Raw genomic sequence first — 20,061 nt, 5'->3', positions numbered from 1 at the left:
AGGAACCTCTACTCTACCGCTGTTCTATGGAACTTCACTTATTGCGGAGTTACCACAATGCAACAGCCAAGCGAGTGTCAGTAACCCGAGTTGACATTCACTGTGGGAGAATGGATTTCAGCCTCACAGAACAGCAAGTGCCCATGTTAATGCGTCTGGTATTGCTAGGATTAGCTCTTCATGGCAAGGAGCTGCGCCCAGAACAGTCTCCAAGCGTGGAAGAGGATTTAGATCCCATGCAGGACTCTGTTCCAGTGACAGTGTCTGGTGAGAGCAAAAATATCATATGAACAGGGTGTTGTATAAATTGCTTGGATCAGCTTGAACTTGTTCCATGTGTGTTTTCTTCTTAGATCAGTTAAACACGTTACATTGCCAATATAGTAACTTAAGCTTTTCCACTGATTGTTTGACAGTTGAAATTGCCTTCTTCAGGTGGAATTCTGAAGTATGCATCCATTTGCATGCGGCCATTAGTCAGATACTCTGTTGAACTGTAATGTGGTCTAACTTAAAGACACTTATCATATACAGGGTTGTCTTGTTATAACATTAAAATTACTCAAATTTCCAAGAATGAATTTTTTTCAGTTAAAAATGAGAATTTGTGAACATTTCCAGAGGAGAACACTGTTTCACAGTAATCATTTAAAACCCTAGCCAGTTCTCCACTGCGTTAGGTCTTACCTTGTAAGGGCCACTTCCCCTGGTTATTGGCAGATAGACAGGACTTGTTAGTCATGGTAGGGAATGTGTATGAGGGAAGGAAACTTTAAATAAAAACCCTGGACCTCCAAGATAGGGGGTTTTGTAATATGCTGGTAACCTGCTGAAGCAAAAGCATCACTCATAATCCTCAAAGATTTAATTGCTGGATTTTGAGGACTGAATGGGCTGACAAGCTCACCCCTTGGCGATAGGGGCAGTGATGACAACAGTGACAATTATGGATTTGACTACTATGATGATTGTGACTGAAGTATACTAAAATATTTGCATGAATGGGAGATGATTCTGAATGTAAGATAGCCCTGCACGAGGAAACATGTTGCACACAAATTATTTTATGAATTAATTTAATGATATTCCTACAAATATGAAAGAAAGTAAATGTCTGAAAACATGCTGTGCAGGGAACTTAATTCCCTTCTTGACGTCACAGGCCTTTTTTTTGGCTTCAACATTCCTATCACCTGTCTCAGCTTCATTATCTTCACAATTGCCATCTTTTATCTCTCGTTCGTTGCTCACATTCACATGTTCACTTCTAACATTCCAGGCTTCAGTCTCATCCACTCCTCCATCCATTTCATCAGATATATGAATCCTTATAAACCTGTTATCACTTCTAGAGAGGTCGCCATCCATTGGCACATGAGTTCCACACTTGGCCTTTTTATTGGTCAATGGTGATTGAAATGCTTCCCTGCCAAGAGCCTTTCAGAATACAGTTGTTTCGAATAATCCATAGAAGGCTTACTTATAAGTCATCCATCCAGGTATGACCACAAAATCAGAAATCATTGCATGAATCACAGATCTGGAATCCAGCTTTAATTGACTTTCACATTCATCCAACACAAGCATTCCTTGTTTTCTGAAGATTGCTCTTGGTGTTCTGTTCCAGACAACTTGCAACCAGTACTGCCACCAGTTCGTTTAGTTATCTATCTCTTAGTTTGACACGATTGTTAGTCTCATTGGCAGCTACACATTAGGCATAACTGTTTGGAGAGGTACTAATGCATATGCTGAAAGCAGACCAGTAAGCTTCACTCCAGTAGGAATCAGTGCAGTGAGCTGACATAGTGGGAGGTTGTGCCTTAGCAACAACTGCTAAATGGCCTTGCAGTATTTATGTAAGAAGTACCACTAGAACCATTTTGGTTTTAATTAGTTTTGTTGTAATAGTAGTTTGTTGTGTTTACATTTGTTTCAATTTTCAATGTAGTATATACTTGCAATTAAGCAATGAAGTTAAAATTTAAAAGTTAATCTCTCAGTTATGGTGCTTTTTCAATGTAAATCATTGATGATATATAGTCTAGTTATTGAAAACATTGCTGAGTAACCCACAAATAATAATTAGTGTAAAACAGAATAGCCTACCATGATGCCAGAGGTGTACATGTGGCCACAGTGGTATATGAATTATCTTTATGTAATTACAGATTAGTTGTTAATGCAGTGTGAAAATAAAAACTGATTGCTCTGAATAGTACATTGTTATTTTCTTTGAAGAACTCTTCATTGACATATTTCCTCATTAATTGAGTACATGTTCTTGAACACAGGAAAATTAAACTAACAAATTTTTTCAGATTCAGCAAGTGAGTCATGGGCTGGCTGGGCATGGAGCTGGGTTCCTTCTATGTTGCCCATCTACTGGAATGAAGACTGGTCTAGTGAACACCACCTTGCCTACATAGGCCATACTTATCACATAGGCTTCTACTTTGAACAGGCCTCTGTGACTCTTAAGGTACAGAATATTCTCATCTACATTATCTCAATTCGTTATTTCTGTTGGCTAAAGCAAATGGAAATTTCCATGCTTGTTTGTTATTTAATTATTTTTGTTGTTCTCTCTGAATACCTATACTTTTCATTTCTCAGTTGTTAATAGCAACTTAGATTTGTGATGTTGTTATTATTTTTATTATTATTATTTTGTTTGTTTAGTTATATGCATTAATTTGTTTTCCTCCAATGCTTACCTTTAATTAGTCTTTGACTTTATGTTGTGTTTGTCCAGTATGTAACTACTTCTGTCTACACTTTGCTGAGTCTGTAATTGGCCTTGGAGCTGTTGGCTTAGTATGTAAATAATAAAGAATTGAATTTTGTTAATGGAAATAATTAAGATGTTTTAATGTTTAAATGTTATTTTGGACATTGATGTGTTTTGTAACAGTGCCTGTGTAACTCAGTTGGTATAGCATTGGGCTACAGGCTGAACAACTGGGATTTGATTTCCAGCGGGGCAAGAGCTTTTTCTCTGCTCCACAGCATCCAGACCAGCTCTGGGGCCCACCCAGCCTCCTATCCAGTGGGTACCGGGGGCTCTTCCCTGGGGGTAGAACAGCTGGGCCACAAAGCCAGCTGAGCACTCACCTTCATCTAGTGCCATTGTCAGGAATGGTGGAGCTGTACCTCATATGTCTTAATGGCATAGTGGTTATTTAATTAAGCACAAGGACAACTTTACCTTTTTTTGGAATGTTGAATATATGCATTTTTGAATGCTGAATATAATTAATATTTAAAGTAGGGGTAAATGAAATGTCTTATTTCACCAAAATCTCTTCAAGTAACTGGTAAAGCTGTTAATATGAGACTGGGATTGTTTTCTGCCAACAAATAACCTTATGCTTTAGATTTAGTATATTTATAGGATAATTATATGTAAGTAAATTTTATAATAATGTGTAAATAAAAACCTGTCATTTTCAAAATGAGTTTTATGTACTTGAAAGGTTTACCAGAATTCCTGTACGCAGGTAAATGCATGGTAAGTAATATGTGGCTACAAACATGTTTCAGGTAACAGAGAGTGCACATGAATTGAGTTACTATGGGCCTCGCAAAGTCAAATTCATTCCATTCATAATTATACAGCTACAAGGGTGCTTTGTTGACTTTGTGATGCATGGTGCTGGGCGGCTAAATGTTCAGATAGGTGTGAGTCGAGTCACTGTTGAACCTTGTGGTAACTGCTTCTGTGGTGTTAAGGAAACACCTGCGGGTACCAGCACTACAGAAAGCAAGATGAATCGGAAGGTTAGTGCAATGCTGTATGCATTTTTTTATTTCATATAGATTGTACTGAACCGGCAAGGAAGCAATATTTATCATGAAGAAAGCAGTCTTCTGGGATTTGGCACCGTGTATAAGTGGTGTTAATCGACGTTTCGAAGGAACGTATCGCCTCCATCTTCAGGGTAGAAGAAAAAAATATATAAGAAATCTGCAAGCTTAGAGACCGTGAGAACCGGTAAAAGCAGACTGCTTTCTTTTTTTCTTCTACCCTGAAGATGGAGGCGATACGTTCCTTCGAAACGTCGATTAACACCACTTATACACGGTGCCAAATCCCAGAAGACTGCTTTCTTCATAGTCACCGCCATGAAAGCCTCAAATCTTACACAATATTTATCATAATTTACGGATCTGCATAATGGCATTTGAGTGTTTAAAAAATGCAAAATACTAATAGTTGGAGTATTTTCTTAGGCATCAAATGTGACGAGAATTAAAACTAACCCTTTTCTTGCTGTGAATGGCAGTTCTTGCATAGCAGCTTTTAACTGTGGCCTTTTCTCTTCATATTTGAAAAGGAACTTCTCATGCCACTTAACTGTTGTTTCTATCCATATGTGAATTTATAACCGGTAATTTACAAGTTACAATGAACGTACGATATTTACCTATCTGTAAGATGAGGTTATTTTGTTTAAACTTCTATTTTCTTTTGGAAATAGGAAGAGTCATTTTATATTCACAACAATGAAGAATGAGTGTGGGGAAACCATTGCATTAATTTTTGGGAATATAGATTCCTGGGAGCTGACGTGCCTCAAATCTCACCTATCCATAGGGCATCAATACTGTTAAATAAACATCAGTTTCATATGCATGCTGTTTCCTGATTTCTATTGAGTGCATGGCATTATCACTCCCTGACTTAGAATGATTTATATGTAAAGAAATGATGGGTCACAAGTGTATTACATTATCTGTAAAATATTTTTAAAGTTTGATTGCAGTATGTTCAGTCAGATATCTTCTGTGTAGGAACTGGTCTACTTTGCAGCAGGAAATGAGCAGAAGAACTACATGGCAGATTCTCTGTTTGACCCAAATGCCATTGAGAACAAAGGAGAGAAGAAGACCTATAATGTGTCATGGGAGGACCATCTTTCCAGTGTAACAGGTAGAAGGATTGCTGTCTGTGAGTTTTTCACAGCTTGTCCATGTATCTGTTTGCTTCTAAGTTATTGAGAGATTGACTGTAGTCATGAAACATGTGTAAGCAATCATATTTGTGTTAACATGTCTATAGGTGTTAAGAAATACAAGTGTTATGCTATATACATTGTTCTAGAATATACAGATGAATTGATTGCCAAGTTTTTTTAGCCTGATTTTCTTACCTTAGGAAGAGAGGCTGGTTTATAGTATTTTTGATCTATCTGTGAGCCTGCCCTCCGTTAACAGGAAGAGGACAGTCTTCTGGGTTTTAATACACTATAGTTTGGTAAAAGTGTACCATCATTTCAGAGGGCCGTGTGAAGATGATATGTTCCTCTGAAATGTAGGTGGACTTTACTGAACTACAAAGTCTTACAACCTAGAAGATCGTACTCGTACTCTTCACAGTCACTACCAGGAGCACCTCAGAGCCAACCTTAATAGCTTTACAACCAATTAGTAGATTTGTATGAATTGTGATGTGAATGGCATGCCACTAGAAGCCATCACACTTTTGTACTTCTTAATTTCTTCCATCAGTAATGTCGTCGTGGTGGCCGTGCAAACTTTGGAAAACACTGGCACCACATAATATAGGATCCTGAAATTTGTTTTTAATATTTAAGGTGTAAATTTTGTGATATGAAAGTTGCATTGCTGTGGTGTGTCCAGAGGAGAACACAAGAGCTACCAAAAGCAATTGCTGCTTAAAGTTCATTGTTGGCCATTACATAGATCTGCCTTCTCGTGTTTGCCAGAAATGCAGTTATACAACTGCTTTGCTTCATGTTTGTTTGTAGAGGTGTCCTTTCTCGATACTTTTGAAATTTTGTATCATTCCAAAAATATGTCTTCTCATTTAGAATGCAGAATTTTTAATATACAGAATAATCTCAATCTCAGTTTCTATTATGTTTAGTTTTTACTAGATTTTCTCATGAAAAATAGTTCCAAATATGTACAGGGTCAAAGGCACAATAGATCACTGTGGTCGTGGTGCAAGGGCCAAGAAGGCCCACCCGTTATACATTCATATACAGGGTCATTGAAGAAGAATTCTGTGATTTCATTGCTTAATGCATCAATAAGTTAAAGATATGATCAAAACATTTGTATTTGAACAAGTAAATACTTTCTAGATTTTATCCTCACCTGTCCTGTGCAACACTAGTGCTACATTGATTATTGATGCACATTATTAATTACACAGCTATATTCATGTTATGTTTTTGGTCCCAGTCAATTATTGGGATGGCATCTGTTCGGCAGAAAGCTCAGTGCATGCTATGTATGGTATGCTGAGTTCAAGTCAATTGTAACTGTTGAACGTAATTTTTGACATATAGAACAGAAGCACTTACTGACACATAAATGACTCAGTGGTTCAGGGAATATTTAGAAGCAGAAACCAACAGGAAGACCATAAGTATCTGAAGAGACTACAAAAGTTGTCAGACAATCATCTGTAAGGAGCCCGTTAAAATCTATCACTTATCGATGTACGGAACTTGTACCTAAGACCACGAACCAGAATGTGCTGCAAATGTGCCTACGATTACAAGCATATAAAATTCAACTAAGATATGAAGTTGAAAGTCACTGATCAACCAAAACATGTTGTGAAATTGATGACAATTTAAGCTACTTACAACAGGTAATGTTTATGACAAATCTGCCTTTCACATTAGTGGTTGCATTAGACATTACAACTGCAGAATTTTGGATTACAACAACTGCTTGAATTCTTCGAGTATGCATATGATACACCAAAGGTGAACATATATTTACTACAGCATGATCATATGGTACATTTATTTTTTGTGGATAGAACAATTATCAGGGACATTTGCCCAGATCTGTTAGAACAGTTGGTCCCCCCCCCCTTCCCAACATGCAACATTGAAACAGAAAATGCAGCTGGTGTTTTCCAACAAGATGACACCTTGCTCTGAACGCCAGGTTTCCAAATTGAAGGATTGGAATATGTGGATCATTAGCCTGGCCTCCAAGAAGTTCTGATTTAATTCTTCATATGGGGGTATGTGAGAAACAAATTTGTGAATTTGAACATCCGCAACAGAGCATCACTGTAGCTGTAGAAGCAGTCATGTCAGATGTGCTTCACCATACCTTGACAGAAACAGAGTGCTACTTGGATGTATATAGTTACAAATGGTGCCTACATCAAGGCCTGTTAAGTGACATTAATGTTTGATTGTTTCTAGACATGTTCTGAAAAAGATACCAGAATTATTATTCTGTGTTTAAAAATATATGAAGTTTGAAATCTTGGACGTATGCTCTTTTGTCTGTGTAGGTATTTTCCAGTAATTATTGAATGTTTGGTCTGGCTCCAGCAGGATATAAATGCCTCATGCAAAGTAATCCTCACTGTCAAATCTGTTTTAGCAATTTGAAAGAGAGTACATAAAAGAATAAACCAGTTCTCAATAGTCACCGCATCCACACAAACATTTGGCATGTAGCTGAGTAGCACTGATATGAGAACATTGTCCTACCAGCATTATTATTTTTGTTGAGCAATAGTGAAGGTATTGGAGTAATGGAATGAGACTCAGTGGATATTGCACCATTATGAAACATACCTTGCGAAAAGAGTCTCTGGTTTCACTGTAATGGCTCCAGAAATTTTGAATTTCATAAGTTGCATTGAGTATGGGGATGACGTTAAGGAAAATCCAATGATTATTATTTTATAAATATTCTCATATCAATGCTGTTTGAGTGTATATGAGCATTGAGGTATGCTGCAGGCACCAGGTGTCAATTTTCCCGAACTCATTGAATAATTATTTTTTAAGTTTTATGTTTGTAAATATAAGATGACACCTGGTTTTTTTATTTGCAATAATAGTAAGAAATCTCAACTTATAGTTAAGTAATGACAGTGTATATAACTATCAAATCTTACTTAATTAGCAGTTCTTCATAAAACCTTTATTCTCTGTTCTCAGAGGCATTACTCTTAGAAAAGAGTCCAGCAATTGCTGTGGATTATCTCTACATGTTAGAGCTACCAGATGATTTTAACTCAGAGCGACTGTCTGAGCTTGGTAGTGATCTTGAATACAGGTACAAAATAAAACCATTGCTGCCATCGTGATAAACAACTCTTTCCAGGTTAACTGTTTAATTCCTGCATGCATTGTCTCTTCCAGCAACCTTTCAGAAAAGTCTCTCTGTCGTGTGGTGGTGGGACCAACTGCTGTTCAAGTTTGTTCTGGCTTGTTCCACCGTCTTCAGATGCTTCAGCATGCTGCTAGACTGTATGATTACTCTCCATATAGCACCCCCAAACCAGGTACAAGAGATATGCACACCTTGTCCTTGCAAAGACAGTTTGGAGAAATATGACCTTCAGGGGTGCAGCTAAATTAAATAAATTGCAATTGTACTGAGAGAATGATAGGCTAATGGTTATCAAGATGAACAGCTAAACTTAAAAGAGCTATTGTACTTGGAATCATGTCATTTAGAATTGTGTCAGACATTTGTTCTTTTCAAGAAGATTTTTGATGCATCACATCTCAGTCAGTTTTTGTAATACTTCTATTCTAAAGGGCTTTAATGCATATATTCTTTTTAAATCCGATGTAGTATTATTATGTTCAGTGCACATATATTTATAAATTTTGATTTAAGTTCTGTTTTAGTGTTTGCATTGTATATAAAACTGTTCACATGAATGATTAGTTATCCTACTGGTCATAACTATGGGTAGAAAACAGTTTTTACACCATTCAGCATATAAGTAAGAAGGGAAAATATAATTTTTAATATTTTTGTTCAGGTTTTTGAAAAGTAAACGAGAATGAGCAGGATAGGAACACCATTCAGTGTAAGACATGGAGAATTGATGTGGTAATAGAACTACAAGAAAAAAATTTGAAGGGTCATTTTTAATGAAATTGGGAATAATAATGTGGGAATTGAGTGACAATACCTGTTGAACCACTGTTGGTTCATTCAACATTCAGGCCTCTGACTTGTTTTCAAGAGGTAATTCCTTCAAGTCTTGGCTGAATAAATGAATTATTCTGACTGAATGTTTCATGATTTTGCTCACTATCATCACATGCCACTGCCAGGATAGTACTTGAAATAGGCTGTGGCTGCTTCTGCCTTCATCATTTGTTCAATGTACATGATAATCTTTTAATTTCACTTGATGCTAAATTATACCAACAGTTGATATTGTTTTCTTAAGTAACATACAAAACCCTTTTTGTTATCTGCAAATTCCATATAGATTTTATTTATGTGTGTTGAAAGTATTGATGTGAAGAATCAATTTTTAATGTTAAGTTCATAGACTTTCTGTCAACCAGCAGAAGTTTTATGGAAAATATGTTGCTAATTTATATAAATTTGTAGCTGCATTATGAGGTATTTTATCTTAGAACTTTCCTTGTTCAATTTTAGAACTAACACGAGAGCAGTTGCCCCCAGCATCTGCCGAAGACTTTGACTCGCTGGACAATAATATTCCTAAACAGGTGTTCCAGGTGACTCTTTTCAAACCTGTAATCAACATCCATCTGGCAGACCATCCAGTATTTGATCCAACTGTTCCTCAAGCTTCTAGAAAACATAGAGTATGTGTCTGTGTAGCTATAAGTATTTAAATGTGTTAATTTATAACCAGTTCGAATATTAACTTTATCTGAGACATGTGAATAACCAAAACAGAAAACATCTCTAATGCTTAGTATGTCAAAATGTGAAGCAGCAAAGTTCAAAATTTTGTTTTACAAAGTTGCAGAAATAGTTTTCAGTATATTAGTCTTTGTGATGCATTTCTTTGGAATATATGTTCATAAATATGGATATTTCATGATGACATACTTGTAAAATACATGAAATAAAATGGGTGTTGGTACTGTACTGCATGTCTTCATCAGCAAGACAATCCTGTTATTGCACAATGTGCGAAGTTTGCCAGCCACATACATTGTTTTAATTAAAAAACCTTTTTATACTTCAGTTCACTGGATCTGATACAATACAGATACAGAAAGATTTCAATAGGTTAGTATTAAGTTGGGGTAGGATAATATGAAATGAATATGGCTTTGAGTATTCTTATAAAACCCTGTTTGAACCACGAAGAAATCTTTAGATTGTAAAATACTTCTGAAAACAATTTTTGTTTTACTGTAACACCATGTCATCTGATTTGCCTCTTAATGCATTGTACCATAAAATGTGTTGGTGAAATTTTTAATTCTAAGCTCATTTTTTTTTTAAATATTGTGGAATAGTTCACAGTGAATTTTAAAATTCCATGCTGATCTGCAGTTTCATGAGTCTGAGAGCTAATTGTTCAGTAGGTAAAAGCACACAAAATACCAAAGAAAAACACATTCATAATAACATTTTGTATACAAGTACTGATGTGTTTTGTTGTTTATGATTGCTTTTCATAATGTACGCTGAATAACAGAGAATTGTCTACATTTATAAAGTTGAGTTGCAATATGCGCTATATAAGGGGCCACATGTACTTATTTACAGAACACAAAACCTCTGATCAGGCAAATGATCCACTTGCCAAAGGTTACCTTGGAATGTCAGTGTCTTGATGCAAGAATTGTGAAGCCCATGTATCCACGGAGGCTTGTCATCACTACATGCCAACTGCCTGCTCCCCCACAGCATATGTTCCATGCTTGTCATTTCCACATCGATGTGAAAGTAAGTTATCTTTCAATATGTTAATTAATTTGACACTTTTTCTCCACTTGTCAGATGGTTCAACACTGTGTGATCCTGAGATCAATGGTTAAATGCCATATGGTCCACTGTGATCCAGTGATAATTTGTTTAACACAGTGTAGTCCACTGATAACAAATTTAGTCAAAAGTTCCAAAGATTGTAATATGTTTAATTCAGTTCAAGTTGATTTGAAATCTATAAATTTTAAAAAGAAATGTTTGAGTTTTTCATTGAAAGATGACAAACATTCATTTTTATAGTCAAAATACGCAAATTATCACATGAATACGGTAAATGTAGTATTTCATTTAGCATCACACTATTTTAAGAACTTTTCACTGAGTTTAAACATTTGGATAACCAAAACAGAAAACTTTATCTCCAATTCTTAGTTTGTTAAAATGTGGAGCAGTGAAGTTTAACATTTTAATTGTTTAGAAGTTCACAGAAATATATTTCCAATATATTAGTCTTGTCATGCATTTCTTTTGAATCTGTGTACGTATGTAGATATGGATATTTCATGCTGATGTACTTGTTAACATGAAATAGAGTGGATGTTGGTAGTGTATTGCATGTCTTTATCACCAAGACCATCCTGGTATTGCACAATGTGCAAAGTATTTCAGTCACATACATTCTTTTAAGTGCAGAACACATTTTTAGTACTACAGTTTGTCGGTTCTGATACAATAAAGATTTAGAAAGATTTTAAAAGGTTTGTATTAAGTGGGGGTAAGCTAATATGAAGTAAATTATGTTATTTAATATTCTTGTAAAACCATGTTAAAACGATGAAGACATTTCAGTTCAAGTTGATTTGAAATGTATAAATGTGAAAAAGAAATGTTGAAGTTTTTTTGTTAAAAGGTATGACAAACATCAAAATATACATAAACTGTCACAGGAATATGGTATCATAGTACTTCATTTAGAGCCACACTATTTTTAGAACTTTTAACTTATTTTCAAGGAATTGTTTTTATTTCATAGATGTTTGCAATTCATGCACACATGTGTAAAATGGATTCATTGTGTTACCATGTACAGAAGGAGTCCATATGTTTCTCAATAAAAGGACCAATAATTCATGACTTCAGCTGTGTAACTGCATGGGAAAATGCAATCTAAACTCAGGTTTATGGTGTATATCCAGATTACATAATCACCTCTTTTAGATTTGGTGAATGTTATTTCGATACATGTAGGTGTTTACTGTTACAGTTACTGAGTATGAGCAGCCATCTGGTGCTAAGTCCAGGAAGCCACACAACCTTCTTAATGCCAAGCAATCTTGCATACACTCGACAGAATCTCCTGCTAACACATTACTGGAATAATTGTGATATTCCACTCTCAGATCAGACGTTAAGAGCAGGTGACTAACATTCAAGAAGAGAAATATTGAGCTTACTTTATGCAAGAATCAAAATCATTACATTATAGGTCTTATCTTAATTTCAGAGAGCCTTACACTGACCTGTACAAAAGCCAAGTTGATGATAATATCAAGTATTATACAGTCACAATTTGATCCCACTTCAGCTGTTGACATCATCCAGAATTCATCACTTCTAGCAGATGCTGCTAAACATACTGGTAATTATCATCAGAGTTTTAAAACTCATTACCTTGAGATTTCTCTGTTAAGTTTATTGATATCTTAAGTTGCTTTTGTGCAGAACTAATGAATCTTTATGAGTTACATGATTGATAATAATAGATACATCATTCAAAGCAAATTAAAAGTTGTGTAGGAATATGTAGGATATCTGCTACCATAGCTTGAAGGATCATTATGATCACTGAGAATTGCATCAATTTAAGAAAGCAAGTGCTGTTAATATAAAATGGGTTATAAATTTGATTTGTTAATATTTCCAGTGTTATCAACACAAAATTTGTTAAATGTAAAAGTGAGTATTCTGACGCATGATACAAGGGTACTAATTGAAGGAAATGGTTAGGGTATGAAGAGGATATGTGTGCAGTAACAAAAATACTGTATGCATTCATCTTGAGCTTCACATATCTTACTTACATCATTCAGGAATGTAAAATTAATGGTGACCCAACATACAGCTGTAATGTGATTTTAGGAACAAACTGATTAACTTGGACACAATACTGGCACAGTAGACTCCTATTTTCTTTTTTGCAGTCTAAGATTTTTCCACATTTTGTGTTCATTTTTTGTGGTCATGGCCAAAACCCATGTAAATTTTCTTACAATTCTGTGTTTTTTGTTGTAGTGTCTACCAGCTCTTAGTGAACAAAAACATGTTCTCTACATGAAATCTGTGTCTTGGTTTAGAGTTGTACTTACCCAAATGGAAGGCCACGCTATAGCTCAAGCAGTTAGTTGCTGGCTTCCCACCGTGACAGCCTGCGTTCGATCCCAGGTCTGGTCAAGTGGGATTTGTTGTGAACAAAGTGGCGCTGGGGCAGGTTTTCTCCAAGTACTTCAGTTCCCCTGCCGATCTTCATTCTACCAAATTCTCCATCGTCATAATCACCCGGTGCAGGCTACAATAGGCCAATCAGTGGCTGCCATGCCGAGTGGACCCAGTTGGACTCCACCCCCACTAAGCGAATTTACCCAAATGGAAGACAGATTTTTTCCCCCCGTTTTCAGAGTGTAGAAATATATTGATGTTTTTAAAAGTTGTGGGCTTTTAGTGGATTGGTGTTTCTAAGATGCAATAAATGCTAACATTTGCATCATACTATGCCTTCAGTGTAGTGATGAGAGACAAGATATATGCTTCATAGTTAGAAGTCATGAGCTGTGAGTTTGTCTGAAGAATCACCAGAGCTATGAATCTGAAGCTGTGATTCCCAGGAAAGAGATGTTACAGTGAAGGTGATGAAGTTGGGGGAAGGGTGAAGACTGTCAGTGTGAGGAGGAAGAGACTGGCTTAATGTAAAACACGTGTTCATGTACATAATTGTTTTTCATGTTTGCTTGTAATAACTATACAAAATTAGTGCTGACATGTTTCCTAATAGGGTGTTGTCTTAGGTTCAGGGTTATCATGCAGTCACACTGTTTACTCAAAGGGCCGTAGAAGTTCGTGCTTTTTGTCAATCTTCAGCTGGGGCTGGCCCAGTACTAAATACTGCATTCGGCAACAGGAAATTCTGCCCCCACTCCCCCATCAAGTCACAAACATCTCAACTTTCTCAGAATACCTTCATGGTTAATAACGGTACATGTAGACACTGTCAGGGTTGGTGCAAACCAGTTTACTGTCAAAGACAGCAACCCTCCATGCACCAAGTTAAAAACAGATTAATTTTCTCAAAACTTTGTCACAATAACTAATAAAATATTTCCAAACACTGACAAAAGAACAGTGTACATTTGTACACTTAACTGTGAAGTGTTTTTTTGTGGGGGGGGGGAGGAGATTTTATATCACCTGCACTAAACTTGCAGGTACCTTACCTGAAGCATTATAGTACTGACATTTTATGATTTCATGCATGGATTGTCCCCTTTGTCCATCTGTTTGGTAAATTTGATAAGATTTAATAGTACACAACCTTTTTCTGGAATTTCAGTGGTTTTGGTTTATTTGATACTTTCTTATAGGGAATGGAGTATGTAGTGAACATTCTGATGAAATGTGTAAAAAAGAAATCAGCGCAAATGGAAAATAATGCCACCATCAGGTACTAAAACAAAAGAATGATATCACTGAACAGAAAGAAAAATGGACATGCACAAATGTAACAACAACAGATGGACAAAAAATTAGTCACGAACACAGATTTACTTTTAACTGCACTGTAATGGAATTAAGAAATTTTATCTTTAAAAAGGCTGCAATTCTGTTTTCTGTGTACCTAATGAAATGTTAGTATGAGTGGCGTGCGATACTATTTTTGGTAGGGAAGCAGTGGTATCTAATAAATTAACTGATAGTAGTGAACTCACCAAAATTTGTTTGAAGACGAAATCTATTTTCCTGTCCTTAGCAGCAAAATTATTGATGACATGGTCATAGAAGCCTACACTGTTGCGAATGTTTTCCAATAATTTCTTCTCAATGGACAACAGAGACAACCTGGACATTCTGCCTTCCCCTTGAGAGTTCCTCGCATAAGTTTTTTAATTCTCTTCAGTGCAGAAAACAAATGTTCAACCGAAGCACTACTTGCAGGAATTGTCATGATCAGTTCACATAACATACAACATTTTCAGTGACAAAAGGAATTTCAGGAAATGTCTTTTCATACTCCTTACTGCAACTAGAATTTATTAATTGAAGATATTTTAGTTTTTCTAAGTTCTGAAAGCTTAATTCAGTTTGTTTCACAACATTATCAAAAATTTCATAATAAAGTTTTCTGAAGTGTCTCCTGCATTGTCAAGACGCAATCGTTTGCTCTGTGGTTCATCAATTTCTTCATTTGAGGACGTTTCAGTGAATATGTTCTAGAAGTTTTCTCTTTTCTTGGCTATATCTTTTCCTTCGGTCACTTTACAGATACAAAAAGATATGTCATTTGATTTTGTTTGTTATGTCGAAAAGAACGGTGGTTACTGAAAACAAATCTTTGAAATCAGCAAGTGGAAAATTAAAGTTGAAATCTTGCAACACAGAAAGAAATCCTCAAGCGGCAAAGTATGTTTCATTATCCCAGTTATCTGGATTTTCAGTTATATTTTGGAACATGGTGTTCAATTCAAATTTGTACTCATATACTGTCTCTATTAGATGACTGTTATAGTTCCACCTGGTTGGTGCAACTTCCGGCAACCTCTTTTTCACTTCTTGTTCACTTCACTTCTTCTTGCAGAGAAAAAGGAAGAAAAGCCGTTCAGTGGTTTGAAAAACACATTGCACTCTTTAATACTGGAGACATACTGTGAAAGTATAAAGCTTATGTGCTGTACAATGTATGAACATGGCATTTGGAAATGTGTCTCTCACTTTAGTTAGTAGCCCATTAAGTTCACCTGACATGACCACCACCCCATCATACACTTGTGCCAATATTTTGCTGCCAAAACCATACTGAACTACATGGTCTAAAATGCGTTCAGCTAACGCCGATGCAGTTCGATCAACACTCACATCCGAAAATGCTAAAAACCGTTCTTGTATTTCACCATCACTAGTTGCATATCTTAATATGATTGAGAGCTGTGATTGGCTTCGAATGTCAATTGTCTCGTCAACCATTACAGCAACAAAAGGGACCGAACTTCTCTTTTTACTTCGGTTAGAATTACGTCACTTATTGAGTCAATAAGGTAATCTTATATTCTGTTCGATAAACCTGTAAATACTGTACTGTTCTGAAGGTGAGCATTGAGTTTATGATCATATTTCCTCAACAAGTGAACTAATTCCACATAATTACCTTGGTCGATAGAATCCACACTTTCGTCATGACCCTGGAGGGCAAGTTGCCTCTTTCCTAAATGGCAGATGATATCAATCAAGCATTTCATTATTTCTATATTTTCTTTCACATTTTCATTATGCTATAGTATTGTCACACACTTTTGATTGTCAAGTTGACAGTCAATTCGAGATTTCCTGAACATAACAAGTTGCATTGTTGAAGTAATGTGAGTCTGAGAGTTCTCATGTAGTTTCAGTGCTTTATGAGGGTTGATATCACCAAACCCAGTCTTGTTCCATACATTTTTTTTCTTTGAGAAACAATAGGCATGGCCAACAAAACAATTTTCCTATATTATGGCAACCAGATAGCCACTCTGTTTTAGAATACTGTTCCAAATTAAATTTTCTCACACATAATTTGGTTTGTGCTTTAAGTTCTGGAAAATCGCATGTCGGTCATCCTCTTTCTATAATTATTTTCTTTTCAGAAAAGTCCCTGATATTAAATCCCTGTTTTAAAAGGCTTTCAACTGCACAGTTGCAGTTGCGTTGTCTGCCAGCATTCATTTTAGCTGTGGCCTGTGTGTGTAGTCTAATCACTCCCATGCCACTTGTACCACAATATCACACTTGCTTCCCTTAAACTCGGATAGCTTCTTTCTGATGCTTCAAAATACGATCACAGATACAATCTTACGCCATCTAAATATGCACTTACAATATTTTAATAAAACTTAATGTTACCTATAACACCCAACAAGACTGAAATCACACATAAACAGTTAATTTTCATATAACCATCGAAAGAACACAGTTTGCCTAGCCATCAAACTGAAAACTGCTTCCGTAACAACTTCGGGTGAGACGATATTGTGCGAAGATTAATGAAAGGAAACTTGGTCCCTCCCCCCAAGCAGGGGAAGAGAAGAGGCATGTGGCCTTTAGCACGCACTAAATTTTTAAGAACATGACAATATTTACATCCTTATTATTCAAATTGAATTATTTATGTGTGACTTCTATTCTTTTCGTTTCTTAGCTATGGAAGCAATGCTTCCCTTGCTTTCATGCCCGGCACGTCACTGGTTAGTATTCTGTTATGTTTCTGGGTTTGTAAAGAATTTTTTTTTAGAAGTTCCAGTATATTTGAGAGGAATTATTTTATGAGGGTTCAGATGAAATCCTCCAAGTTACCATATTTGCCAGCAGCACTGGAAATGGGTTTTATTTGAACAACCCTTATGCTTGTGCATGAAAGATAAAATCATATTCACCATCTTATGCATTGGACGCTATGAATTGTGTCTGATCACGGTAACACTCTGTATCTTCTGCAGGTGTGGAGTACCTGGAATTGTGCGTGGAAGAAATGAGCTATCAGAAAGTGACCACTCCTAACACTAAAGCTTTCACCCTCAGTTTGGGTGCACTGAAGGCGTTTGTACTCGAGTTTTCATTGAAGCATGGTGCTGTCAGCCCCCATGGAGGTGTCTTTGAAGAGCCGCAACAGGCTCTTGTTCTGTCTGGACCAGAAAATGTTACATCTCTAGAAACCATTGATCAAATTCAGACCATACAACAACCATTACTATGTCTGACAATGCAGTGCACACAAGATCCAAACAGTCAAGATCATCCCCCTGTACTCATCTTTAATGTCCGTGAGGTATGGCACTTGTATATATCTATAATGTACGTTGATGAAATAAGAGAAAGTAAGTAACTTAACTCACACTCTTATCATCACTAGGTTGAAACCTGAAATAGTTTCCTCCAGTCCACATTATGAAAAACTGTTTCCCTAAATTCTTATTGTAATATTACTTTCCCTTCTTTATCGTGGTCTTACAGATGGTCACTTTTTAAGTAGGTTGTAGTAGTTAATAAGTAACACTGCCCTTTGAAAAGAATAAACATAAGTTGGTTTACATCTGCTTTACTAGAATGTTCAAAGAAATTTGCATTTTATATTCAACTGTTGGTGTATGGATATAAGAACATATATGTAATGCTTCTGTCAGTTTTCTGATAAGACAAAATAGCATAGTGGCTGCTTATGGGTGGGATTTGAGGAAACATTTGTGTATGAGCTCTCGGGTGAAACAAATATTCTTCCTTTGACCTCTACTTCAGTTCTAGTTGACTTAATGATTAACCAATTTCATGGTGTAGAGTCTTGCTTGAAAAGTTGATAAGTTACTCAGCAGATGAAGGATTTTCTTGTTTTATGGAACCTGAAGGTTCATTGCCATATTCTTAAGTTTCCACCATCGGACTCTATCCCAAGCCAGCTGAATTGTGTCCACACATTAACACTTGATCTTTCTGGTGTTAATATTATTTTCCTGTATATGCCTGTCACCCAAGTGGTTTCTTCTAGATACTGTTTCCTGACCTAGTGCATTGCTTGTTTAGTCTGTCTTCTTCCTCTGGCCTGAGAGATCAGGTTTTGTACTTACATATAACAAGTAAAATTATAGTTTTGTATTTTTCAGTCTTCGGATTTTTAGATAGGCCATGAAAAGATACAAATTTCCTGAACTTAATTGTAGCAAAAATCTCCTAAATTTAATCTGCTCTTGATTTCATAGATAATATTGTATCAATATTTTATTATCAGTATGAACTTTGTTATTGTTTTCAGAGAATTTAATAGTTATGCTTCTAGTATAATTTTGTGCTAAATTCTGGTGATGAGCCATAAGCAGTTATGTATGTTTTCAGCATTCAGTTCTGTACCAGCCTCCTTACTAATCTCGGGCAGTTTCTGTATTGCTTTATAATATTTATATTTTTGCCTAATTAATATTGTTAGCACGAGCAAATTGAGACACTATTCATTCCCAGCGATTTTCATGGATGTCTAAAGTGTAAAAACTATGTAAGTAAAATTAATTGTAGGGTAAAAATTAAATGTGTGTTCACTGCTTTCAGAAATTAAACATTACATTGGTCAAATATTACTGTGTTGCACTTTAACCACTCAAACTGGTTTCCCATACCCATGCGTGCTGTTCGCTACCCTGCTGCTACAGCAGCTATACATGCATAGGTACACTGTTTGCAGCATCTTAAAAATATTTAAACTTGCCATCTGTTTTCTTAGAATTGCTATATACAGGCTCAGATTTTTTTATTCAGTAGTTATGCATGTTAGTCAATAAACATGGCTGTTCCTTTGGTTGTGAATGTGTTTCAGATCAGCAAATAAGGGCAATAAATTCTGTTAAGATACTTTCACAGAGTGTGGGAAAATGCTGAACACTAAGTGAACAGGATGCTACACATGAATTCAAATACTACTCAACAGGGTAATGTAGAGGTGATATGAAAACGGCTTGAGGGATTAACCTTTAACGTACAGACTTTTAAATTGCTGACAGCCCTCTGTGGACAGAATTTAAGTGGCCCTAAGTCTTTAACATTGCAGACTTTCAGAAAAAAATACATATTTCCCATTCTATGCAACATAGAAATACGAATTAAAAACAACCTGAAAGACAATAAAATTGTCTACATATGCACAAAAGAGCAATTTTTACAAATAAAAATGAACTGTGATTATTTTCTCATGAACTGCAAAATATAATATTTATTGTATATGTTATGAAATTCCAAAGGATTTACCCGTAGTTTTTTCTTCAACCTTGATGATACCTCACACTCTGACATGCGTGTGCCACTTCTCGAAGCAGTCCACGGCACACAGCGCAACATCACATTTTTTACAATACAAAAGGGTGCTTCTGCTTTTCTTATTTAGCGAACACACACGGCATTGTCCTTGTTTCCCTTTGGTTGGCCAGTGTTTTGAATGTTTTCCCTCCAGTCGACTCAGTTGGGCTCCAGATGAACTTGGCCTCCCCCGAGAAATGCCACTGACCTTGATATTCGCCTCTTATGATTGAAGAATCATCTTGGGGTAGGGGAGTTTACAGTTAAATCAAATAAATTATGTTGATTGACAACATCTGTTAATAATACTTGCAAAAT

General features: G+C 36.0%; 1 protein-coding gene across 5 annotated transcripts in view; it reads left to right on the top strand.

The window, feature by feature from the left end:
- Window positions 1-20,061, top strand: part of LOC111875525 (vacuolar protein sorting-associated protein 13B) — a gene marked incomplete at its 3' end in the record, with an annotated part of 71,670 nt that overhangs the window by 8,993 nt on the left and 42,616 nt on the right. For 4 of the 5 annotated variants that reach the window (XM_033750168.1, XM_033750162.1, XM_033750165.1 and 1 more), the window contains 11 exon segments: window positions 3-267; window positions 2,322-2,482; window positions 3,544-3,780; window positions 4,795-4,933; window positions 7,947-8,064; window positions 8,151-8,293; window positions 9,415-9,587; window positions 10,507-10,686; window positions 11,933-12,086; window positions 12,173-12,307; window positions 17,406-17,734. In XM_033750168.1, the coding sequence (XP_033606059.1) occupies window positions 3-267; window positions 2,322-2,482; window positions 3,544-3,780; window positions 4,795-4,933; window positions 7,947-8,064; window positions 8,151-8,293; window positions 9,415-9,587; window positions 10,507-10,686; window positions 11,933-12,086; window positions 12,173-12,307; window positions 17,406-17,734 (2,034 nt within the window). 5 annotated transcript variants of the gene reach the window in all.

This window comes from Cryptotermes secundus, unplaced genomic scaffold, assembly GCF_002891405.2.
Source record: "Cryptotermes secundus unplaced genomic scaffold, Csec_1.0 scaffold1069, whole genome shotgun sequence".
Taxonomy (NCBI): Eukaryota; Metazoa; Arthropoda; class Insecta; order Blattodea; family Kalotermitidae; genus Cryptotermes; species Cryptotermes secundus.
Note: the sequence above shows the minus strand (reverse complement) of the source record. Positions and strands in the feature narration are given on the sequence as shown.